This window comes from Elgaria multicarinata, chromosome 15, assembly GCF_023053635.1.
Source record: "Elgaria multicarinata webbii isolate HBS135686 ecotype San Diego chromosome 15, rElgMul1.1.pri, whole genome shotgun sequence".
Taxonomy (NCBI): Eukaryota; Metazoa; Chordata; class Lepidosauria; order Squamata; family Anguidae; genus Elgaria; species Elgaria multicarinata.
Window position 1 is genome coordinate 7,814,428 of NC_086185.1, and position 26,246 is coordinate 7,840,673.

Sequence of the window (26,246 nt, forward strand, 5' to 3'; positions counted from 1 at the left end):
ACAAACTTAGCGTTGTTAAATGCTGTTAAATGCCTGGGAAAAGAGAAAAGTCTTGACCTGGCGCTGAAAAGATAACAATGTTGGTGCCAGGCGAGCCTCATCGGGGAGATCATTCCATAATTGGGGAGCCACCACTGAAAAGGCCCTCTCCCTTGTTGCCATCCTCGGAGCTTCCCTCGGAGTAGGCACTCCGAGGAGGACCTTAGATGTTGAGCGCAGTGTACGGGTAGGTTCATGTCGGGAGAGGCGTTCCATCAGGTATTGTGGTCCCAAGGCGTGTAGACTGTCATGCATGGGATTGCACTGTTAAAGTCTTTATGCTTAACATGAACTAAAAAGGGCTACACAGAATAGTGTTCAAGGCAAGAGATAAATGGGTCTGTCTCAAGAGAAGTTTGCAAAATTCATTTGCCTTCCTTAGAAAATGTTCTTTATTGGACTGTTTACTTGCTTCTCAACTAAATTTCAGCTTTGTACCATGCACAGGCTGATTCTAGGGTTTTACTACAGTAGCACTAGTGAGAACAGTGGTTAACTCTGCTGCTGTTTCTGCTGCTGCTAAAGTCTCTTCCTATGTTTTGGCAAGTGAGGTAGAGATCAGCAAATCCACTTGCCAAGAGGTGGGGAAAGACCTTCTGAAAACTCCGTCGTAATCTGCCAATTACACAGTCTCTGTGGATTTTGTAATGGCCATTGAGGGTGTTATACCTGGGCCCCATCAAAACTGCGCAAGATGTGTGATGGAAAGGCCAGGCAAAAGAACATCGCTGCTCTTCTGCCAGACCTTGGAATATTATTATTATTATTATTATTATTATTATTTATCATACTTATACCTTGCTCCTCAGCCAACAAAGGCTCTTGAGCGGCTTACAATTAGCTAGCAAAAAAGACAGTCCCTGCCCTCAGGCTTACAGTCTAATAAAGACATGACACACAAGGAAAAGGAGTTCAGGAGGGAAGACAGAAAAGAGAAAGAGAGAGAGAGAGAGAGAGATTAAGTGGACCGGCAACAGGGCTGATGGGATTGTCCTGTTCCCGAAGGAGGGGAGTCCAACTGGGGCAGGCCCCAATGTTTCCTCGGCCTGCTCCTGTCCCCTTGCTCTTTCTTCTCCCCCACAGGGCCAAGATGACCGTTTGCCTTGTGGGGGTGGGGGAAGAGTCCAACAGGAGCAGGAGTACAACCTGGGGCTGACATGGATGCACCAGTTCGAAGGGGGGCGGGGTGGGTGTTCTCCCTTTTTTGACCCACTGGAAAGCTGTTGAGGAAGAAGTGGGGAAACAAAACCAAGATTGAAATGGAAATGGAATTCCTATTAGCTTGAAGTCCGTAAGCTGGAGAGAATATTTTGCTTAGAAAATAATTGACCACAACTGCTCTAGTGAGTTTAAGCAAGCAGGTACAGGATTCTTTCCATTACACCCATGATTTTAAAGTGTTTATTTATTGAAGTTATCAGCCTGATTGTTTGTCGGGGAACATGGATCCACGTTGCCCTCCGTCGTGAGAAAAAGCTTTAGAAAACAAACCGTTCCACTTACTTGTTTAGAACGATGTACCAAGCTATCCTGCTTGCTTTATTTGAAATACACAATATTTGCTTCTTAGACCCAAGGACACATACATTGGCTACTTGCCCCTGGCTCATGTCTTGGAACTGACAGCAGAGATTTCCTGTATTACATATGGCTGCAGGATTGGCTACTCTTCTCCACTCACGTTATCTGACCAGGTAAAAGGACACATTGAGCTGACTTGTTTTTCGTTGGCCAAGGTAGAAGTGCTCTTATATTCCAGGGAGCTGACCTCAAAGACTGGACTGTGTGTTAAGCTGATGAGCAACTCCAGGCTCACCACGCTTGAAATGAGCTCAGCCCAAGAGTAACTTGTGCACAAAAGTATAATCAAGACACTGAAGCGTTTCTCTTTGGGTCTGACTTTTGCCAGATTTCTGGATGACATGATTCCCCCCATAGTCAGCTTTAGGGTTTGCTTTATTAAAAAAAGTATAGCAGGCAAGTTGATCTAGAAGCACAGTAATATGCTGAAATGCAATAAACGTCATGATTTGTCTTTCTCATTAACTGAAATGCTTTCAACTTGCAAAGTGTCATAGTGCTAAGTAAATTTCGCAGCTCCTGTCTCCGGAGAAAAGATCTGTATTTAAAGTAAGATTCTTGGATATATTCTCTGACTTATATCGTATTACATTTTTTATACATAGTTTATGGGGCCACAATGTCGGACTCCTGTAAACTGAGGTATAGGCGGGAACCACGTGCACATGCGCAGTAGCACTGGGGGGTGGTTCCCGCCTAAAATGTTATATTTAGTTATCTGAGGTTCTGGTTCAGGTCTCCACGCGGGCGCAGAGCCCGTATGTGTGAATGCATAGATGACCACTCGAAGAACTACAGTTACAGGTAAGCAACCTGCATTTCTCACCACTTTTTTTCCCTTGCAGTCAAGTAAAATTAAAAAGGGAAGCAAAGGAGACTGTTCTGTTCTGAAACCCACACTGATGGCAGCTGTGCCTGTGAGTATGAGTAGGGGTACTTTGATGCAAAGTAGGGGCACTGTGTCTTCCACGTAATTTACTCCAGCCTCAAATTATTATTATTATTATTATTATTATTATTATTATTATTATTATTATTTCTATAGCACCCCATAGCTGAACCTCTGAGAAGGAAAATGAATCTTTCTGAATGATGACTCTTTTCTTCGGACATTTATTTATTTATTTATTGCGTTTCTATACCGCCCAATAGCCGAAGCTCTCTGGGCGGTTCACAAAAGATTCATTAAAAGATTCAGCATCTTATTTTCCTAAATTAGAGGCCTAGAATGGCACTCTTAGATCTCAGTGATACATCTCTAGAAATAGGTCTCCTTTCATCGGTACTTGAGAATGAGTAACCACAGTTTTTATTGTTCACATCTTTAGTGCAATCAGTTGAAAAACTGCATAGCTGAACTGCTGTTCCATGCAGGGTATTAGTAAGCCTATCTGCCCCACCCCACTATTTACTGTTTTACTATGTACAGCACCATGTACATTGATGGTGCTATATAAATAAATAAATAATAATAATAATAATAATTTTAACCAGTAATTAAACATAATGGAAACTGCTTCAGCCACATCCGACTTGCAAGAAAATCTCCGGAGTATTATTTGGGAAACAGAACGGCGATCTTAAGAATGTATTTCATATAATAGCAGTTTCATGACTATTCTGTACTTCTGACCCATAAAATTAGTAGGCATTAACCTTATCTTTTGAAAATAAAATATATGCTGGCACACTGGGGAAAGAGATCTCGAAGCTTTTTGCCTTCAAATAGTAAATACAACTTGGCTGAAGAAACTGCTATAACTATTTTTTTAAATGATTCAGAACCGTTTTGTTACTCGAAAATCTACTGACTGAAATAGTGTTTCTCAGAGGGGAGGAGGAGGTCGGAGGGGGGAAAGCTCAATTTTTCCATTGCGCATTTCCGCTTGGTGTCTACACAGAATAGCCCCCAGCTGAGATTGACCCCAAATAGATTAACTGGATTGCACATTAAGTGTTACACAACTAAGGAAAAGCCAAGCTGTTTAAAATGAATGAGGTTCCCATTCCCACCACCGCTGAGACTGTGTGAACTGTGCTAGTATAAACCAGATCAGGAATATATTAATGTAGCTCAAAACGCGTAACCTTTTTTTAAAAAAAACAAACACCCTCTTTTTTGTAGGAAATCATGGATCGAATTTATAAGAATGTTATGAGTAAAGTTCAAGAGATGAACTACATCCAGAAAACATTGTTCAAAATAGGTTATGACTATAAATTGGAACAAATCAAAATGGGATATGATGCACCCCTGTGTAACTTGTAAGTATACTTTATATGTGTGCCACTCTGTTTACGTAGGTGTGATCATTAAGGTAATTGGGGGAGGTCTTGCTTGCGGGTACCACGGCCTGCAGATTGGCATTTTGCAGCAACCAGGAAGTGGGCCTAGTCCACGGTGGAGCCCGATTTATGGAGTGGCCTCCCCCTTGATATTCCAGAGGTGCCAACTGTAGCATGCTTTAAGCGCCAACTAAAGACCCATTTCTTTACCCAGGCCTTCCCTGAGTGAGTGTGCTGTCCAGTTTGTTTGTAATCAGGAGGTGTAGTGGCTTTAATTAATTTTAATGCTTTTATTAATGTTTTATCAATGATTATGCATTTTAATGTATATCATAATTTATTTCTTTATTTATTACATTTATATACCGCCCCATAGCTGAAGCTCTCTTTTTACAAAAGTTAAAAACAGTAAACATTAAAAAAGTATACAAAATTTAAAAACCATCAGAAACATAAAAACAACAGTATGAAAACAACAGTATCCATTTAAAAACCAACAGTTCTGGGGTCCGTTAGAAAACAAACTTAGCGTTGTTAAATGCTGTTAAATGCCCGGGAGAAGAGAAAAGTCTTGACCTGGCGCCTGAAAGATAACAGTGTTGGTGCCAGGCGAGCCTCATCAGGGAGATCATTCCACAGTCGGGGGGCCACCGCCGAAAAGGCCATTTATTGTTGCCATTTATTTTAATGTATTTTAATGTTTTCAGTTTTTATTATTTTAATGTATTTTAATGTTTTCAGTTTTCTTGAAAACAACTTTAGACACACTATTATACATGAAAAGCGGTATATAAACCTATTAAGTAAATAAATAAATTCATAAAGATAACTGTTGCATAAAAGTAATAACATAGGGAACAAAATATTGATGCGACTTATCCAAGTAAATGTATTGCGGTTTTTTTGTTCTGACCAATCAGTACAGCAAAAATCCTAAAAATGACCTACTGCTGTACATCTTTTTTAATGGTGATTATGCAGGGATTAATGAATTGCACATTAGGATACTGCTATGAGGTCATTTAAGTTAGGAAACCTAACTTTACAAATTGAGGTGTATCTTAAGGTTTACCAGAAACAACTTCTTTTAGTGCTAGAACTCAACTAAACCATAGGGTGAAAGTAAAATATTTTATGGCAATGTAGCATAGAGGCTAGAGTGTTGAACTGGGACTCAGGAGATCTGGGTTCTAGTCCCCACTCGGCCATGGAAGCTCACTGGGTGACTTTGGGCCAATCATAGACTCTCAGCCCAACCTACAGGGTTGTTGTTGTGAGGATAAAATGGAGAGGAGGAGGATTACGTACACTGCCTTGGGTTCCTTGAGGGGAAAACGATGGTATAAATGCAATAAATTGATGATGATGATGATAGAAATGCCATAGTATTTATTCCTAACTTCCATTGAGCTTTAAATTAATGCATCCAAATCCAAGTGTCTGCATTCAGATTTCAACTTGACAGTCTCTTGCTGGTCTGAAGCATCACCTTTAACCAATGTAAATAGGCTTCCAAATACTTTCTTAAAAAACCAAGGTAGTCAGCCAACCCTGTGACAATAGCTTTATAACCCAAAGGAGGGTGTGTGCATCAGGATGAGGATACGGGGGGCAATGACCACTGGTAGTTATTGCCCCCCCATATGGCCAGTTCCACCGATCCCAGTCCACGCACGGCCAGCCCCAGTAGTTGTGGTATGCAAGCAGCCCCTACTGCTTATGGTGGCCATGTAGCATTTCCAGAGGCAAGCCCTGAAGTGAGTGGAAACACCCGTTTCTGGAAGGAGCAAATCACGTCGGGGCTCGTCCCCGGAAGTACTACATCACCACCGCAAACCGTAGGGGCCGCTTGCAGACCAGGATCGGGAGAGCTGGCTGCACGCTCAAGGCCACCGTTAGACCCTGTCCTGGAATTTTACACACTGGCCATTTTATTGATCCACTGAACACATAGTTCTATGATATTAATGCCAGTTTCTTTTTCTTTAAGGCTGTTGTTTAAGAAAGTGAAAGCACTGCTAGGAGGGAACATACGTATGATGCTTTCCGGAGGAGCGCCCCTTTCCTCCCAGACACAAAGATTCATGAATATCTGTTTCTGCTGTCCTGTTGGCCAAGGTTATGGGCTAACAGAAACCTGTGGAGCCGGGACAATTACAGAAGGTAAAAGGGCTTGGGGCGCCATCATCTCCGTGTCCTGGAGGCCTGTGTGGTTTTCCACTGAACAGCCGACCTTTGAATTAACTGCCACCAGCAGTTCTATCGTGCCTCTGAAGTTCAACTTCTTTTTTTTTAAGTGAAAACCTTTCAGCTATTAATCTTTCTTGACATTTTCTCTCTAGTCTCCGACTACAGTACTGGCAGAGTTGGAGCTCCTCTGATCTGCTGTGAGATTAAACTGAGAGACTGGCAAGAAGGTGAGAAAAACATTGTATTTCTAATAAATTTACAGCAATAGTTCCCACGTCTGAATTACTGGCACAATGCACTTACAGCCCCGAAACACCTGCCCCACAAGACTGTTTGAGAAATACCTCCTTTCCTAGATTTTCCAACTGAAGAAACTGGACCTCAGGTTTGTGCACGACTGCTGGTCCTTCCTCTTTCTTCCCTCTAGGGAAAAGTAATCATCCACCTGGGAGGACCCCACCCCAATTATTTGAATGTAGGATTGCCCAGTACAGGTGCTCTTCTTTCCCCATGCATGGTGAGGTGGGAGGAGGAGTAATCTCCAGGCAGGCCCTTGAATTATTATTAATAATATTTATTTATATAGCACCAACAATGTACTTGGTGCTGTACAGTATGTACAAATAAAACAGCAGCAGTATCCTGCTCAAAGGCTTACAATCTAAAATTGTAGATTGTAATAAATTTATCAAGACTGCAAGGCTAGCAAACCTTCCAAGTTCATGTAGTTATAGGCTCACTGCTGTAGATATGTGTAACTTTTATCAGTCAAACTCCCACTCCAGTCATTTGCATACTTGGATCTCCCAGTATGTTCAGTAAGGCCTACTTCCTAGGAAGTGTATAGAAATTTGCTGTGTTAGGCTGCAAGCTTATGCCCACTTTCTTGGGAGTAAACCCCATTAAACCCAGTGGGATTTATTTGTGAGTAACCATGAGTTACATTTGTCCTTCACATGCCTATCCATGTCCCTGGCTCAAATAGCTTGATATTAAAAAATATTGTGCACATTGGGTTCATAGAATCATAGAATCACAGAATAGCAGAGTTGGAAGGGGCCTACAAGGCCATTGAGTCCAACCCCCTGCTCAATGCAGGAATCCACCCTAAAGCATCCCTGACAGCTGCTTGTCCAGCCACCTCTTGAAGGCCTCTAGTGTGGGAGAGCCCACAACCTCCCTAGGTAACTGATTCCATTGTCATACTGCTCTAACAGTCAGGAAGTTTTTTCTGATGTCCAGCTGGAATCTGGCTTCCTTTAACTTGAGCCCGTTATTTCATGTCCTGCTCTCTGGGAGGATCAAGAAGGGTTGTCCTAATATAGGGTGGTATTTTTAACCCCGTCAATTTTGTCGCTTGATATATTTAATTAACGATGATTGCTTCTTAGGTTGAGTGTTAATTTTTACATTGCTTTCATTATTTCCTTTGATTTATTTCTTAATGATTCTTGTAAGGTGGGAGCTATAACTATATTCACCCCTTGTTTTATTCACCGATTACTTTCTCAGGAGGCTACACGACTAGAGACCAGCCAAACCCTCGGGGAGAGATTATAATTGGTGGACCTAATGTGTCTTTGGGATACTTCAGGAATGAAGAGAAGACGGCAGAAGATTTCATTGTTGATGAAACTGGTCAGCGATGGTTTTGTACTGGAGACATTGGAGAGTTTCATACTGATGGCTGTCTACAAATCATAGGTGGGTTACTGGTTTTTGTTTTTGCTGACTGGGGCCAGGTCTACACCAAGCAGGATGTTGCACTATGAAAGCAGTATATTTTATTTATTTATTTATTTATTACATTTCTATACCGCCCAATAGCCGAAGCTCTCTGGGCGGTTCACAAAAGGCAGGAGCCACACTAGTGCTTTATAGCGGTATTGCAGTGCACTGTTGGGGCCCATTAACTCAGACCACGTACCGCTTTCATACCACTATATCCTGCTTGGTGTGGCTCCTGCCTCATATACCGCTTTCATACCGCTTTCATAGTGCAATATCCTTCTTGGTGTAGACCTGGCCTGGTTTGCAATTTAATAATGTGCATCTATAAGTTAATATGTATCTCCTTCTGTTACGAATATTCCGGGAGTGTGCTGAATTGTGGCCTTAAGATGCTTTGCAAAAAAGAAATCAATTATCAAACGTTTTTTGGAATCTTGCCTTAAAATTTTATTACCGCATCTTTAGTTTGATTTCATATATATAGCAGATTCTCAGTTACAAAGGCAAAACAGACGCTTCCTCAAGGATTGGCTTTGGTTCCTTTCCCCCCTTGCCTTTTTTTAAGACTTTAAATGGTGATCCCCAATTTAATTGAAATAAGTTCTTTAAAAGTCTAGTATGTATTGAGCCTTCCTCCTGCATACACATGGAAATTCTGCTTGGATATGAGCTCTATTGATCACAGCATGCGTAGCATCAGATTCTCTGTGCTCTCTAAATGGTTTTGCCCAATTGTTCCTCCAGATCGTAAAAAAGATTTGGTGAAGTTGCAGGCAGGAGAATACGTGTCGCTTGGCAAAGTGGAGTCAGCCCTGAAAAACTGTCCTCTTATCGACAACATCTGTGCTTATGCCAACAGGTAAGTTTGCATCTATTAGCCCAATTTTTCTTATGAGGCTTTTAAAAATCAGCTTACTTTGAACAAGGGAAGCGGTGTTTTATATTCCTAAAATCTAGAAGAACCTCATTCTCCACTATCCACTTTCTTGAATGACTAAAATTGCAGAAGTAGAATAGACAGGAGCCCTTCTCCAACACGGGTAAAGATGATGCAAAACTCCCCCCCACCCCCAGCTCTGGTTTCAATGCCCAGCAAGTAGGCAGAAAGAGACAGCTCTTGTTAACTCTCTCAAAGTAATTTCTGTAGTTATTACAAAACGGTAGCATCTGTATGTCCCCAATATATTACAAGTACAAAAGCAACTTTTCTTGTTCTTCTCTTCATCTTTAGCCTCTGTATAGAAACAGGGTAATCTATAATGTGTGTGTGTGTGTGTGTGTATTTTTCTATATGTAGTAGGAAAACATGGGGTGGTTATTTATTTATTTTTGCATTCGTATTGACATGAAGCTGGAATTATGTGCGTTAGAGAAATTACCTTCACCCCTTCTTTCTGAACAGAGTATGAAGCAAATGTCATGATACTTCAAAAATGATTTAAATCCAGTCTCTGTAAATCTCTACAGGGCTTCTGTCTAAAGCATTTTGTACCAATTACGATCTAGAACTTGAACGGTTTTCTCTTGCATTCTATTCTAGCGACCAGTCTTATGTCATCAGTTTTGTGGTTCCCAATCAGAAGAAACTCACCACCCTTGCTGAACAGAAGGGCGTGGCTGGCATCTGGGTGGACATCTGTAACAATCCTATCATGGAATCTGAAGTCCTGAAAGAGATTAAGACAATGGCTAACAAAAGTAAGCAAGCAGAGCTGCTTCTGTGTACGACGGTACATGCCCAAGTGAAATGTGCAACATTATCATAGAATCATAGAATAGCAGAGTTGGAAGGGGCCTACAAGGCCATCGAGTCCAACCCCCTGCTCAATGCAGGAATCCACCCTAAAGCATGGTTGTCCAGCTGCCTCTTGAAGGCCTCTGGTGTGGGAGAGCCCACAACTTCCCTAGGTAACTGATTCCATTGTTGTACTGCTCTAACAGTCAGGAAATTTTTCCTGATGTCCAGCTGGAATCTGGCTTCCTTTAACTTGAGCCCGTTATTCCGTGTCCTGCACTCTGGGAGGATCGAGAAGAGATCCTGGCCCTCCTCTGTGGGACAACCTTTTAAGTATTTGAAGAGTGCTCTCATGTCTCCCCTCAGTCTTCTCTTCTCCAGGCTAAACCTGCCCAGTTCTTTCAGTCTCTCCTCATAGGGCTTTGTTTCCAGACCCCTGATCATCCTGGTTGCCCTCCTCTGAACACGCTCCAGCTTGTCTGCGTCCTTCTTGATGTTGGAGTATATCCTCATCCACCCACCTGCCAGTAGAAGTCATCCAGGATTCCATAAGCTTTTAAGGCACTGGGTTGGGCTGCAGAGTTGGGCTGTGTTTCCTCTGCCCCATGGAGGAATATTCCCCCCCCCCCCGTCCCTGAAAGGAATCCCCACTGAATCTGAATCCTTTTGCTTGTGGGGGAGGGCTGGCACATGAAGCCAGGGACTCATCCAGCATCGAGAAGAGCAGTTGCCCACTGTCATCCTTCATCCCACAGTTCTGCACCCCTGTGTTAAGCATGTTAGCTCTTCTCCCCCACCCCCGGTAGTTTTTCTTTTTCTGTGAGCAAGGGAGCACTGGGTTCACCTTTCAGGATAAGGTTTCCTCCAAAGCAGTTTAAAAACCCATTAAATAATAAATAATATTCGAAGGAGTCATGAAAAAGTTCTTGCCAACCTCCAGAATTGCCCTTATGGTTACTTCCAACACAATGGGTGACAGGTATAGTGGGACTCTGCTATCTGAAACGCTGCCTTCCAGGGATCCATTTCCTCCTTCCTCTTTCTGTTTTAAAGGCTGAGAAGTTCCAGTGGAATAAAACGTGCGAGGCAGGAGTCCAGCTGTCCAGGACTGCCTGGCTCTCCAGCCCCCAAATTCCATTCCAACTTGGATTGGATTTCTTTCTTGCGTAGAGTACAGACTGTGTGTGCAGTTGTCCTCCTGCCACAGAGTGCATTGCCGCACTTCCTGTTACTTGAACCCTGCTGGTGTTGGTTTAACAAATAACTAATAAACCACGCCAGATGCTTTCTGCCTCCTGTGCCCTGCTCATGTCCGGTAACTCCCACTAGCGCAGAGACAATTCCAATTTTAGGAATTCACGAAAAGCCAAAGCCCAAAGAGTAAATGCAAGAATCTGACCTGGATTTTCTCCCTGGAGAGGCTGTGCCCTGGTTCAAGAGGGATGTTTTCCTCTGGGGAGAGGCGGGGGTGATGTCCAGTCAACCGGGCTAGATGTTTGTAGAGAAGACGGAACTCAGCTTGGGGTCGGCGAAGCTGTCCAAAGAAGAGAACTGCTACTGCTTGGACAAGTAACTTCAAATGGGAAATGAGACAGCCCTTTGATAATGTAGCGAACCATAATTCGTTACTCTCCTGCCATCTACTGGCTATTCTTTGTGGTACACTGCCTCTTGAATTTAGCAAAATTCGTGTGGCACTTGCCAGTTAAAGTAAACAATTTAACAAAATACTATAAATAGCAAAAACTTTATAAAATACCCATAAAAGCAATACCAGATAGTAAAGCAACACTGGTCAAGAGGGCAGGAGAGGAACGAATTATGATTTGCTATATTATCAAAGGGCTGTCTATTTCCCATTTGTATCTGGTCAAGAAGCGGGCAGGGCTCCTGCAGCTTTAACTATGAGGAAGAGGGAATTTTCACCAGGTGCTGCATGCCTATGAATGACACCTGCTGAAATTCGCTTCGCTATACAACTGTTAATGAGCCAAGAGCCCGGTCCTCCTTTCCATAGGGTCACCCTACCCTGGTACCTGCTGCAGTGCACTGGCTTTCCATGGCAGGTGTTCAGGAGTTTCCTGACATGCACACCTGTGTGGTAAGGGTCCCCTGGAAGCTGAATTGAAAAACAGGGCTCTGATTTCACTGGTTTGGTCTGGGCTGCAAGAAGTATAAATCTACTGTGTTGCCTGGCCTCAGGCTTATGGTTTAAAATACATGACATAAAAGGGATTGGGAGAGAGGAGGAAAGAAGCGAAACTCGGGCACCTGTTCTTAGTTTCTAAGTTCTTCTAGATGTTCTTTCTGGCAGCTGAACCAGTTCACGGCAGCTGTTCCTTCTCTGGACGATGTATGAAATTAGGTTGGTCTCCCCCTTGTCATGATATTCTTCTTGGGAGCCAGGATGGGTGCAGCCTCCCAGCGGCCCTTGTTTCTCTGGCCAATGGCTGAGTCCAGGGAACTGTCGATTGGAGCCGCGTGCGCCTTTTGGCAGGAAGTGATGCAGTTGGCTGTTAACGTATTGTGCCCATTTCCTAAACTCCCCCTTTTTCTTTTCTCTCTGAAATTGCTCCTGCAGTGAAACTGGAGAGATTTGAAGTACCAGTCAAAGTGCGTTTAAGCCCAGAGCCCTGGACTCCAGAGACTGGCCTAGTCACAGATGCTTTCAAATTGAAAAGGAAAGAGCTGAAGAACCATTACCTCACTGACATTGAGCGAATGTATGGAGGCAAATAACCTCCAAACCACCTTGAGTCAGAAGCTGTTCCGGGTTCTTTCTAAGACTGAGTGATGAATTCCCCAAAGGTTGGCTGTAAAGAGGAACAGAGAGGTGGTGTTTTATGAAACTGGTGAACACTCCACTTGAAAGAAGGAGCAGCTGTGCTGACTTCCTCTGTTACACTTCCAAGATGCTGTCAAAGTGACTGACCACTGCCATTGTTTCATTGATCACTCCCAGCTCTGAACGGCTGTGTTCATATGAAACTCCTTCCCTTGATAAACCATTGTTTCTACCTTGATATTCTTGCTCCTCTTAAGGATTTAGATGATCTTTGAGGCTAAAATGGAGGAAAAAACGAGTCCGATTTTGACGCATGCACTGTATATGGAATGAGTAGATGAAAGCAAGCTTGTACCTTCCAAAATGCTGCTCAGAAATCTGCAATCTCAGGTCCTTTGCTAGATAAAAGTAGCATCTTTTAACTTTACTGTCATTAGCAGTGCTAAGAGACAAAGGCAGGAAACTCCTCTCTTGAAATGGTTCTTCCACATAGCCAAAACTTGACAGTTCCAAGTGTAGTCCAATGCACACAACTCTTATGGAATCAGTTTCACACCCTGTAGAGTCATCGAAGTTTAGCGATCAGTGAAATCTTAATGCCCGTGTTTAGAACAACAGTGCTGCCCCCAAGTTCTGTATTCCGTTGCTCATTAACTGGATACTCGTCAGCCATAGTTCGGGGTTGCTAGTGGACATTTTGGCTGTGTGGAAATACTTGGGGAAAGAGAGACAACTGTGGTACTTTTTTAAAAAGAGTATTAAGGATCCAGTCCCAATTTTCTCCTTTTTACTCTACGCTGAAGAACTGTAAATGCAGCTTTAAAAACCAGTATTTCTCTCCAGTATCTTCTGCCTTTCACTGAGCACAGGTCGCATCATTCTCATGATTTAATTGTTCACAAGTAGCTGGGTTTAATGTGGGAGGGGCAAGAAGATTTTTAAAAATGAGATCTTCTGCATGCCAATACTGAGAGCATTTCCACTGCCTAAGAGGATAGCTAGAAGAACTGAAAGGTTTGTAATCAGCATTCAGATGCATCCCATCTGGTCCTTAAGACTTGCACCCTGACACTGCCACAATGAGTTGTTCCCTATTCTGTCCCCAAAAGGTTTAAAATCCTCTTTCAAACGGTGACAAGTTAGTGACCTTTGCCATCTCTAACACTACTCTGGCTTGTAATGGTAATGCTGAGAACAAAACGTTTTCAGGTAATTTATTTACACTATCTGACTTACTTTGAAATTGGTGAGTCTAGACATGGGATGGCTAAAGTCGTTTGTAAACCGTCTCTGTCTTCACAGCCTTGTACTTCCCAAGTGTGACATTTTGGGATCTCTGTGCCATTTCCTCCAAGCACATCCAAACCAGGAATTAAATCCTTTTCGTTACACGTTTTGTGATTCATTTTGCAAGGGCATTTCTATTTATCTTGTAATACATCCCACAAAACGACGTCACTGAGAATTCCTTATTTGTGAGTGATGAATTTGGTCTTTGCAAGGTTTTGTTTAATGAGCTTGTCTGAAGGGGAAATTATTGTATTTATATCTTTTGTCTTTTTCTGTTTGTGAAAATATTGATTAAAAAACTGGAATTTCTTGGTGTGCTGAGGAGAGACAGTAACGGCAGTGACTCTCCCGTGGTTTGTGTTTTTGTGTGCTGCAGTCAACAGAGTGTCTTTTATTTTAGTTCATGCTCTGGGCTTGAGTATCTCTAATAGCAGTTCTCACTTGAACCAGAAATACTGTAAGATGTGGCAATTCTTGATGCTGTTCTACTTTGCACTTTTTCTTAATCCTTTTATATGTGTTGCTTCCATTTTTGTACAGACGTGGCCCTCAATTGCAATGTATTATACTTTGACTTGGCTCTGAAGTATTTATAAAATAGATTTCTTTTATTCATAATATTTAAATATGTATATTATGGTCAAAAGAAAGAATGATCTGGTGTGGTTTCTAAGGAATGAAGTGATTTTTATATGAAATGTTTCAGTGCACAACAGTTTTAAATATAACTTGGGCAAGCTTTTCCTTCTATGAAGTGTATGTGTGGGTCTGCCAACTTTCAAAGTGACAACAAATCACCGATTCCAGTTAACGTTATATCTATGAGCCATTTTTCTGACCAGACCTGGCTGCCCTTAGAGACCAATTCTAATTTTTAAGTCACGAGAGAGGTTTTAGATTGCTTCTCCTGCCAAATCCTGCCCACTGACCTTGGAGAGATCCGAACCCATTACATACAATCTGGCTGTTGGGACCAGGAGCACGTGTCTTGGTAGTTCATATTCAAACACATACACTTGTTTACATATGCAGGAAATGCTTCCCCTATCAATTAGTGGATTTTATTTTCCCTAATGAGCTCATGGTTGAGGCCTGTTACATTCAATATGTGATAAAATTGCTCACTTACTTAGACACAGATTTGCTGTTTTGACTTCATCCAAGGCGGCAAAAACTGTGAAACAATGTGTGCATGGAGTAAAATAGCTGTGGGTGTGCTTTAAATGGGATAACAGCTTGTGGAGTTAGTCTAGAATGCATTGAGTATGTTTCTGGCCTTCATAGCCCCTTTGCTCTGGTGTTCATGTGGGCTTTCTGGACTAGCCTCATTTTCAGTGTATTTTCTAAAACTTTCCAACGTGGAATACACTTAACTGGTGCAGAACGTCACAGTGTTCAAGAGATTTTGTTCTTCTATAGCCTACAGAATCATTGTGGTTATAGGTTTTCAGGATTTCCCCCTTATGTTTGCCTAAACCAGGGGTGCGAACCTGTCATCTGCCAGGTTTTGTTGGATTTTTCCCATTAGCCCAGCCAAGATGTCCAAGGAGTTGTAGTCCATCAATATCTGGAGGTCCACAGGTTCCCTACTTCTGCTCTAAATATATAAAGTTCCTGTGACACATCACTTTGCTATTCCATTAAAGACTGCAAGTTACACAGCCCCTGCTACTTAAGATTATGATAGGAAAACCATTTGTGTATTGGTTTCATAGAATAGAGTTGGAAGGGGTGTATAAGGCCATCGAGTCCAACCCCCTGCTCAATGTGGGAATCCATCCTAAAGCATCCCTGACAGATGCTTGTCCAGCTGCCTCTTGAATACCTCTAGTGTAGGAGAGCCCACAACCTCCCTAGGTAACTGGTTCCATTGTCATACTGCTCTAACAGTCAGGAAGTTTTTCCTGATGTCTAAACGGAATCTGGCTTCCTGTCACTTGAGCCCATTATTCCATGTCCTGCACTCTGGGAGGATCGAGAAGAGATCCTGGCCCTCCTCTGTGTGACAACCTTTTAAGCATTTGAAGAGTGCTACCATGTCTCCCCTCAATCTCCTCTTCTCCAGGCTAAACATGCCCAGTTGTTTCAGTCTCTCTTCATGGGGCTTTGTTTCCAGACCCCTGATCATCCTCATTGCTAGCCTCCATAATCTGGACCCTGGCATCCCAGCTTATTTTCCTAACAGGAACAAATGGGACTATCTGCTACATTCTTCCGGCATGTTTACTTTCACAAGGGTTGGCACTGTTAGGCCCCTGCCAAGGTCCACACCCCAGTAGGCTTCCCTTCGCCAATTGGTAGAGCCTTCTGGCTCTTCCCTCTCTCTCTGTTGCTCGCTTGAAGTAAGCAGAAGGAGCACGCCCTCTCTTTGGGAGGGTGTGCCGATTGGGCCTACAGAGAGAAGCAAGCAAATGGGCAGTGGCCACAGCAAGAAGGCGGAGGGTGCCCCAAAGCAGGCTGCAGGGATTTGTGGCACCCCTAAATGGAGGCAGGAGGAGGCTCAGTGGGCCTGCCTATGCTATTGTGTCCAGGCTGGATACTGCCTTCCCATGGCAGCCCTTCCAGCCCCCTGAAAAATGCTACCCAAGAGTTGGAAGACTGCTGAATGGGGTGAGCTGTGGTGTAGGGCGGAGGGGGGGAACCCCCCAGAATTGGGTGGAGGGAACTTCCATGAGCAGAGTGCTTCCTCTTAAGAACATCAGAAGAGCCCTGCTGGATCAGACCAAGGGTCCATCTAGTCCAACATCCTGTTCACCAGAGGCCAACCACCTTGTTGACCAGGAACCTACGAGCAGGATTTAAGTGCAACAACACCCTCCCACCCATGTTCTCCAGCAACTGTTTTTAACTTTTGTAAACCGCCCAGAGAGCTTCGGCTATGGGTCGGTATATAAATGTAACAAATAAATATAAATAAGTGGTATACATAGGTTTACTGCCTTGGATACTGGAAATAACTCATCACTATCAGAACTAGCAGCCATTGATAGCCTTCTCCAGGAATTGGTCCCATCTCCTATTAAGCCATCCAAATTGGTGGCCATCAAGATGTCTTGTGGTAGCGCATTCCATAGTTGAACTACTTCCTTTTACCTGTCCTGAATCTCCCAACAAATGAGCTTCATCAAATAATCACAGCTTCTAGTATTATGGGAGTGGGAGAAAAAATGTCTCCCTATCCACATTCTCCACACCATGCATGATTTTGTACATGTCTATCCTGTCTCCTTACTCCGCCCTTTTCTAAGCTAAACCATCTCGGCTGTTGCAACCTTCCCTCGTAGGGGAGTTGCTCCAGGCCCTGGATTGTTTTAGTTGCTCTTTTCTGCAGCTGCAGAAGGCAGAACCTACATCCAACACACATGTCTATTATGCTGGACTCTGTAAGTGTGAGTTTTGGCAGACGTGTACATTTTCCAGCCCTGGACCCCCGTGACAACCTGCCCTACACATTCTACACCCATTTTTGTCACATACAGTTCTTCGTGATCTCAGTGCATCACACATATGGGCTCTGCGCCTGCGTGGAGTTCATTCTGTAAATTTCCAGTTGATCTGAACAGAGCCTGATGGTTTGAACAGCCGCACACTTTACAAAGTCACACTTGGAGGATTTGTGTGTGTGTGTGTGTGAAACATTTTACTAATTGCATTAAAACTAGCACTAAAGGTCTCATGGAGGAAGGAGCAATGGTGTAGTGGCAAAGGTGTTGGACTAGGAGTCAGGAGATCCGGGTTCCAGTCCCCACTCAGCCATGGAAACCCACTGGGTGACTTTGGGCCAGTCACAGACTCTCAGCCCAACCTACCTCACAGGGTTGTAGTGAGGATAAAATGGAGAGGAGGATTATGTACGCCATCTTGGGTTCCTTGGAGGAAAAAAGGTGGGATATAAATGTAGTAAAGAAATATAAATAATAAATAATTAGTCACATGATTAAGGTGTAAGCTCAAGGGCAGAAATGCTGAGCTAGGGCAAAGTCTCACTTCTGTCTTAAACCAGGTGGACTTAGACAAGCTGCTATCTCTCACCTCAGTTCTACAACATGGAAATAATAATAGCATTAATATTTGCAGAAAAGAAATTGGGAGCAGAAAAGGCTTTGGGAAGGGGAGAAGTTGGTGCAAATGACAACTTCTGTCAGGAATGTAGCATTGAGAAAACAGTTAATTGCTCCTTCTCCAGCCATGTACTGCAGTCCCAATCCTGATTGTAGAGATGGACAGATTTTGTGGAATCTGTTCCGACTGTGTTTCACAGATTGTCAGGCACCTTTCATTCTGCTTTCCACTCGTTGGTGGAATTGGGTTCCCTCCCCCTTCAATTTTCCAAATTTGTGCAAATTCGCAGTTTGATAATGCACAAATCCCCTAAAACGTTTACTTCTGGGGAGGAGAGCAATGACAAATCTTGATAAAATAGTTAAGAGCAGAGACACCACACTGACAACAAAGGTCCGCATAGTTAAAGCAATGGTATTCCCCGTAGTAACCTATGGCTGCGAGAGCTGGACCATAAGGAAAGCTGAGCGAAGGAAGATAGATGCTTTTGAACTGTGGTGTTGGAGGAAAATTCTGAGAGTGCCTTGGCCTGCAAGAAGATCAAACCAGTCCATACTCCAGGAAATAAAGCCAGACTGCTCACTTGAGGGAATGGTATTAAAGGCAAAACTGAAGTACTTTGGCCACATAATGAGAAGACAAGACACCCTGGAGAAGAGGCTGATGCTAGGGAAAGCGGAAGGCAAAAGGAAGAGGGGCCGACCAAGGGCAAGATGGATGGATGATATTCTGGAGGTGACAGACTTGACCTTGGGGGAGCTGGGGGTGGCAACGGCTGACAGAAAGCTGTGGCGTAGGCTGGTCCATGAAGTCACGAAGAGTCGGAAGCGAATGAACGAATAAACAACAACAAAACAAATTTGCAGTTTGATAATGCACAAATCCCCTAAAATGTGTATCTTTATGCTTTTGCCTATGGGAGAAATGCACATTTTTATGAGGGTTTCTTTAATTATTATTTTATGTATTTTTCTACGACTAAATTTGTATAAAATTATGGAAGGTTTAAAAAAACAGTCTGCAAGTCCTACATCTCTGCTTGATTCTCTTCGCTGCAGCTACTATTTTCAAAGGGAGGAAAACAGGCACCTTAAATGCAGCCATCTGCTTAATGTCTCCTCTGTGTAGTTCTTTGGATTACTCAGTCATGGTCTGAGCCTTTTTTGGTCATCCTGTCTTGCTCTGTATAAATGGAGAAACTCTAAACTGTCTAATGGATCTAGGCGATTTGCCTTTCCCAGATACTTGCAATATGTTTCAACCTTCAAATCTCCCTTCCTACCAGTGTATACACAGAGGAGGGACTGAAGGAATGTAAAATCCATGTCAAGATTTCTCCTGAAGGCTATTTAATGCCTTCAGACACTTTGATGGCTCTTCTTTTAGGCATAACTGGGCCTATATTATCTGTTTATCTACACCTGAATGGATGCACGGCAAAGTAGATCTATCTCCTCTGATTTAACTGGTATCTATAAAATGGGAAGGAGGGTTACATGCAACCCATACTTACCTGGAAGTAAGCCCTACCAGATCAATAGGGCTTACTCACAAGTTAGTGTCTTTAGGAGTGTAGCCCTACTGTGCTGAGGTGCAGGCATTAATAAGAATTGGAAACTACTTTACACAGTTAAGAGACCCAATATTTAATGGGATCACTGGTAATTCATCATGAGTAACCTGTGTTATAAGTCAGCGATACCCAGATGGTGACTGACACAACTCCCAGAAGCCCCAGGCAGCATGGGCAATGGACTTGGGGATAGTGGGCATTGCAGTCATGCTCTAGTCATGGGAAGAAAACTAGTTCATTCATAAGATCAAGCAAAAGGTACATTCACAAGCAGAAAGAGTTATAAAGACACGGAAAAAGTTATAAAGACAAGGGGGGGATCTACACTACTGCTTTTAAAGTGCTTTAAAGCACTTTGAAAACGTTTTGAAACCTGTATATGCAGTGTGTCCTGGGCCCCAACAGTTGTCAAAACTGTTATAAAGCTCTTTAAAGCGCTTTAAAGCAGTAGTGTAGATCCCCCCACGGAAAGAGGAAGGAAAGGAAAAGGAATTAAGATGATGATGATGATTAAAAAAAATATTTCTTACCCATCTCTATTTTGATCGAGGCAGGGAACAACAGTTAAATATAAAATACATAAAACTGCATTGAAACATCATACACATTGTTAAAACATCCTAAAAGAAAGAAAAAGACGAAAGAAAGAATAAAAAGAGAAAGGAAAGGAAGACAAAAAAGAAAGGAATGAAGAGAAAAAGAGAGAAAAGGGGGTGGGGGAGAGAGAAACCGAGAGAAAAGAAGGGGGAGGGAAGGAGAGAGAGAGGCACAGTCGCCCCCTCCCCCTCCGAGCTCTCCGGCATGCCACGGGGTGGGGGAGGCTGCGGCTGCCTTTGTCCCTGCCAAGCCGGGCAGGAGACAGATGGAGAAGAAAGGGTGAGGCTCGGGGGGGGGGATGTGCTGGACGGGGCAGCCCTGCAGGGGGGAGGAGGAGGGACGGAAGGGCTGCGCGTGCCTTGGAGGGAGGGAGGGAAGGGAGAGAGGGAGGGGCGGGAAGGCCCCAGGGGGTCGACTCCGCCGGGGCTGCTGGACGGCGCAGAGCGCGCGCGGCGGCCCGAGGGAGCGAGAGGCGCGCGCGGCCGTGCTTGGCGCCCCGGCAGCCCCGCGGAGCCCATGAACTGCAGCGAGAGCCGGCGGCTCCAGCGCCTGCTGAGCCGGCTGTGGCAGGAGCTGCGCGGCGGCGGCGGCGGCGGGGCGGTCCCGGTCCCGGTCCCCAACTCCAGCCGCCCCGACGGCGGCGCGCCCTCCCCGGCGTCCCCGTGGGGCGGCGCGGACGACGCCTACCTGTACATCCTGCTGATCATGATCTTCTACGGCTGCTTGGCCGGGGGCCTGATCCTGGCCTACACGCGCTCCAGGAAGCTGGAGTCCAAGCACGACCCCTACCACCTCTACATCGAGCGCGACTGGACGGCGGCGGGGGCGGCGGGGGCGGCGGCCCGGGAGCCCAGCCTGGACGAGGCGAGGAGCAGCGGAGACAGCGAGGAGCATCCCTGAGGACCGCGCGGAGGGGGCGCGCCGGAGCTCGGAGGCGCGCCGCGCCCTGCGCGCCATCCTGGGCCTCGCCTCGCCGCGCTCTCGGCAAAAAGGCGCCGCGCCCCATCGGCTTCTGAGCCCAGCCCGGGCAGATTTCTCCGAGACGCGTGTCGCTTATCGGGAGCCAAAGGAATCGCCCCGTGTGCCCCCCCCCCAAGTTTCGGGGTTCAGCCACAGCTCTGGATGTTGGGGTCGGAGTGGGAAGAAAGGGAGCAGGATTTTTGTTTTATTTTTGAAATGCGCGGTCCGCATTGGAATCGACTTAAGCTGGGGGGTGGAGAGGAGAGAGAGAGAGAGAGAGAGAAGTTCTGTAGATTTGTTTAAGCTGAGCCGGGCTGTGGGTTCGAATCCGACTCTCATTTCGGGGTGTGTGTGTGTGTGTGGGGGGGAAACAGGCCCCTTGAATGGCAGCCAAATGGACAGGTTGTTTGGGAAGCTGGCAACACCAAAAACCGCTTCCTTCAGCCCAATGGAGTCTCCGGGGGGAGGGGAGGCATTTAATTTATGTTTCTGTGGCCTGTTCCTCACTCTGACCATGCCAATTTTCTTTCGATTTGCTGATACGTTTCAATAGATTCCCCATCCCTGGGGAAAGGTGCCAAGATAGGTTTTCGAAAGGATGACCTTTGGCGATGAGCGGAGAAAGCAAAGCCTTCTCCTGGTTCCAAGTGGCCTCTGGCGGCTGCCCGGGCCACAAATTGTCAGAGGAGGTGGAGGAGGGGGACCGTGGCCGCAGCTGCCAGAGACAAAGGGGGAGTGGGCCACGTGGAAGCCAGGCGGCCTGAAAACCAAGGCAAGCCCCCCACCCCTCATGGACTTTGGCTTTGCAGCTGCGCAAGGTTGAGAGAGGCGTTTCGGATGGGGGCCGTTTTCTCCTTTTACAAAATCAAAAGGCACGTAACTCAGGGACTCAGGGACTCGTAACAGTTCAGGCGGAACCCAAGGAGGGTTCTGCCCTGATAACCACTCGCTTAAGCGCATCTAAAGTGCCTTGCAGGATCACGCCACCGTCCATGTCATCCTGTGTTGCGGCAACTGGCAAGCAGTGCACTAGCAATCCCCAACCTGGTGCCCTTGGAACGAGTTGGACTATAATTCCAAGCATATGCCGTCCAGAGGATGCTGGGAGTTGCAGACCGACGTGTGTAAGGCACCAGGTTGGGGGAGGCTGCACTAGATGGTTTGACAGCTGACCCTTGTCCCCGTGCCGTCGAAAGAAGAGGACACACAGTAACCTAACATTTACTTAGATATTCAGATATACCTATAAGTGTCATGTATTTATAACGTTGCACGGAGGCAAATTTTGAAAACGTGGTTCTAATTGGAATTGAAATGCAACACATTTCATGACACCGCGGAGGACTGGTACCTGCTCAGTCTGCAATCAAGACGCTAACTGTTCATGGGCAATGCTTCTTTATCGTTGGACTGCACAGCCGTTCGAAACAGAAGACGCCTGTATTGCTAAACAAACCACAGAGGGAAAGCCCATTGTATAAGCAGCAGCAGCAATCAGGTAGCCAGGTTGTAAACAAGCCAGGATTTCCCCAGAACCCTGGCTTATTGTTACGTGCAAATGGAGTTGTTTGTGCCCAGCATTTGGTCCTCAGGGATACACGGCCCCTGCATCTGAAGGTTCCATTGAACTCTCATGGCAAAGAGCTGTTGATAGACTCATCCTCTTAAACCCATTTGTGAAAGCCTAAATGATTTTATTTATTCGTTCTTGCATTTATATCCCGCCTTTTTTCCTCTTACGGAACCCATGTCAGTGTACATAATCCTCCTCCTCTCCATTTTATCCTCACAACAACCACCCTGTGAAGTAGGCTGGGCTGAGAGTCTGTGACTGGCCCAAAGTCTCCCAGTGGGTTTCCATGGCTGAGTGGGGACTAGAACCCGGATCTCCCAACTCCCAGTCCAACACTTTAGCCACTACGCCACACTTCAATGATGAAGTTTCTATGGCTGCTTCTCCTCTCCAGATGTGTTGGACTACAAACTCCCACTGATGCCAGCCAGCATGACCATGTTGGCTGAGGTTGATGGGTTTTGTAGTCCAACATGTCTGGAGAGTGCCAGGTTGGGGGAGGCTACCCTGTGAGCCACCGGATAGGAGCTATACTTGACTCCTACCCCGTAACCTCACCCCAAAGAAAAAGCACCCAGCTGCCTTCTTCCTCACGGTTGATCTGTCCTCTAAAAATTCCTCCACAACAGAACTTGATTCTGAAACCCCGATCTTGCAGCATCAAGCCACCTCTTGACAGTGATGAAAATATTTTAGAGGGAAAGTTGTATTTGCAGTCTGGTTCTGAGAAAAAGAAGTGATGGCTGTGATAGCCTCAACTGAAAATTCATGTGAAGATAGGGGGAAGGAAACTTTGAAAAGTGTAGAGCCGTCTCTACACCAAACTTATATAAGGTTGTGCAGAACACATGTCTTGACAGCGCTTAAGACCCTGTTGGCATCTAGTCCATTTCTCAGCACAAGTCAAAGGACTGATTCTTGCCGTCTGGATATCTGAGGAATCTCACCTCTCACATCAATTTGCCTGTTGACCCTAAGATCATCCTCAAATGAAGCAAGAGGCTGCATGGAAATAGGACATTTTTAGCTCTGGTGCCTCAGTTGTGGAACTCTGTGGTCCTCTTCAGACGACATGCTATGCCATGGTCAGACTGCTAAGCCTTTTGCAAGAAATGGTTCGTGAGCGTGTTTAAACGGGTTATGTAGCCACCATGGTTGGGATTGGTTCGCAGGATATGCTAAGTCATGGTTTGCATGCCACACTAAGTGATAATGTTTAGCTCAAAATGCTTAACCACTGTGGCTTAGCCTGGTCTGCATCTCAGGAGGCTTTTGGTGCCTGCAGTAATATCTTTAAAGTAGCAGTTTTTTAATCCCTCCCCCAATATCCTAAGCTAGGCTTTCCCAACTTAGAGCCTGCCAGATCTTTTGGACTACAACTCTCATCAGCCCCAGCTAGTATAGCCAATGGTCAGGAATGCTCGGAGTTGTAGTCTAAAACATCTGGAAAGGAACAAGTTGGAGATGGTTGTTGTAATCCCTTCGTGTATTTTCCCCCATTGCTCTTGTTTGCTTTTACTTCTGCCTGTTCCTGTTTATCGTGTTTTATAAACCATAAAATAATTTATAAGCAATTCTGGCTTAGCATTTTGTGGAAACACAACCATTCTCTTCATGTAGAAAAACACACATGAAAACCCACGGTACACAAAAAGTGATGTAAGGATACAGATTGTATTAACTGTTCCTGGTTGGCTCTTTAATGACATCTGGGTAGCTAAATCTCCAGCTGAGATATAGTACACAAGTATCAGCAAGAAGCCCTTTATAACTGGGCTAAAGGTAGAAAGCTTTAAATATGGAATCACAAAATCTCAAACTACTAATGTTGGAGTAAGAAAGGGAAAGGAAAGGAACCTCTCCTGCAAGCACTTGAGTCAATACTGACTCCTAGAGGGACGCCTGCTTTCACTGACGTTTCCTTGGCAGACTTTGTAGTGGGGTGGTTTGCCATTGCCTTCCCCAGTCATGGCTACTTTTCCCCCAGCTAGCTGGGTACTCATTTTACTGACCTCGGAAGGATGGAAGGCTGAGTTGACCTGAGCCGGCTGCCTGAGAACCAGCTTCCGCAGGGATCGAACTCAGGCCGTGGGGAGAGTTTTGGCTGCAGTAACTGCCGCTTACCACTCTGCGCCACACAAGTAGCAAAAGCATAATTCTCAAAAAATTGATGTGATCATTTATGGAAAATTATTATTATTATTATTATTATTATTATTATTATTATTATTATTATTATTATTATTATTTGTATCCCGCCTTTTGCCCAATACTGAGCCTCAAGGCAGCCTTACAAAGTTCAAAACATACATTGTAAAACCTAGGAAAAGATAAATAAACATAAACGTTTAAAATACACGACAAAATTATAAGTCATTAACATAGCTGGAGGACCAGATCATTCTCCAAAGGCCTGCTGGAGCAAACAAGTTTTAGCCTGCTTCCGAAAGCCCATCAAGGAGGGAGCCAGACAAAGCAGAGTAAGATTCCTTTCTAATCCAGGAATGCTATATTTTAAAATCTACTCTTCATCCTTATAGATACCAGGATACAAAGGGCATGAATATCAAATCATCATAATACCAAAATAAAAACAAAACAATTGGGGTGGTGGTGGGGAAATGTCTGACACTGAAAATGCTTGTGCAAATATTTTAACGAGGCACTGGAAAAATTGTAGAGGATATTGCACAGCCATTAAATAAAAGTCTCTGTTGCTTTCCAACTTCCTTGGAGAAGAGCCACAACAGCAGATCTTAAAGGACAGTTTTTTTACCTTTAGACTTTGTTGTAGATTCGCTTATCATTTCAGTGGGCTTAGGACATAAGAACATTGGAACAGCCCTGCTAGATCAGACCAAGGGTCCATCTAGTCCAGCATTCTGTTCAGCTGCCCACAGTTCACCCTACCCAGTGCCTGTTTACACTTCCCTGTGCCTGTTTGCATTCTCTTTCCCTCCTTATTGTTTACTACAACTTTATTAGATTGTAAGCCTATGCGGCAGGGTCTTGCTATTTACTGTGTAATCTGTACAGCACCATGTACATCGATGGTGCTATATAAATAAATAAATAAATAAATAAATAAATAAATAAATATAATAATAATAATAATAATAATAATAATAATAATAATAATAATCCCACAAGCAGGGCATGAGTGCAACAGCACCCTCCCACCCATGTTCCCCAGCAACTGGGGTACTTAGGAATTTTGCTTGATACTGGAGGTGGCATACAGCCATCAGAACTAGTAGCCATTGATAGCCTTCTCCAGGAATTTATCTCTCTTTTAAAGCCATCCAAGCTGGTGGCCATCACATTTTTGTGTAGTGAATTCCATAGTTTTATCTCTGCGTTGTGTGAAGAAGTACTACTTTTTATCTGTCCAGAATCTCTCACCAATCAGCTTCATGGGATGACCCAAGTTCCAGTATTATGAGGGAGAAAAATGTTTCCCTATCTACTTTCTCCATACTATGCATAATTCTGTATATCTCTATCAAGTCTCCCCATCATATTTGTGTTGCTACAGCAATTAATCAACTTCCTAGTACATTTGAGAGGTAGACTTCTTGTACCTCTAGTTTTATTGTGGTACTTTTCACCCTTTTTCACCTGCATTTTGAGTCACCAACCAGCTGAAGATGTGCGCCCCACCATAAATGGCGTAATGCACTCAGGAGGGAGCACTTCCTCAGTGGAGGCTGCCCAGTATTGCATTTACCTACAGAAATAAGTGTAAAGAATTCAGCTGACATGCTGAAAAGCAAAGCATGTATATGGTCTCACCCTCTTCCCATAATAAGGGGGTTCACATGGGACTTTGTATGGATGTGCTTGA

At 44.4% G+C, this 26,246-nt stretch overlaps 2 protein-coding genes across 5 annotated transcripts in view; both read left to right on the plus strand.

Annotated features, from left to right (window-relative positions):
- The window catches only part of ACSL4 (acyl-CoA synthetase long chain family member 4), a 52,208-nt gene extending 37,951 nt beyond the window's left edge, over positions 1-14,257 (plus strand). For all 4 annotated transcript variants that reach the window (XM_063141574.1, XM_063141573.1, XM_063141575.1 and 1 more), the window contains 9 exons: positions 1,610-1,733; positions 2,466-2,537; positions 3,746-3,885; positions 5,897-6,069; positions 6,249-6,323; positions 7,609-7,800; positions 8,572-8,686; positions 9,368-9,525; positions 12,144-14,257. In XM_063141574.1, coding sequence (XP_062997644.1) covers positions 1,610-1,733; positions 2,466-2,537; positions 3,746-3,885; positions 5,897-6,069; positions 6,249-6,323; positions 7,609-7,800; positions 8,572-8,686; positions 9,368-9,525; positions 12,144-12,301 — 1,207 coding nt within the window. In that variant the 3' untranslated portion in view covers positions 12,302-14,257. The remainder of the gene's footprint in view (positions 1-1,609; positions 1,734-2,465; positions 2,538-3,745; positions 3,886-5,896; positions 6,070-6,248; positions 6,324-7,608; positions 7,801-8,571; positions 8,687-9,367; positions 9,526-12,143) is intronic.
- Positions 14,258-20,385: 6,128 nt separating this feature from the next.
- On the plus strand, positions 20,386-20,769 carry KCNE5 (potassium voltage-gated channel subfamily E regulatory subunit 5). Its single transcript, XM_063142052.1, has one exon. The coding sequence runs from the start codon at positions 20,386-20,388 to the stop codon at positions 20,767-20,769; it is 384 nt and encodes a 127-aa protein (XP_062998122.1).
- Positions 20,770-26,246: the final 5,477 nt, after the last annotated feature.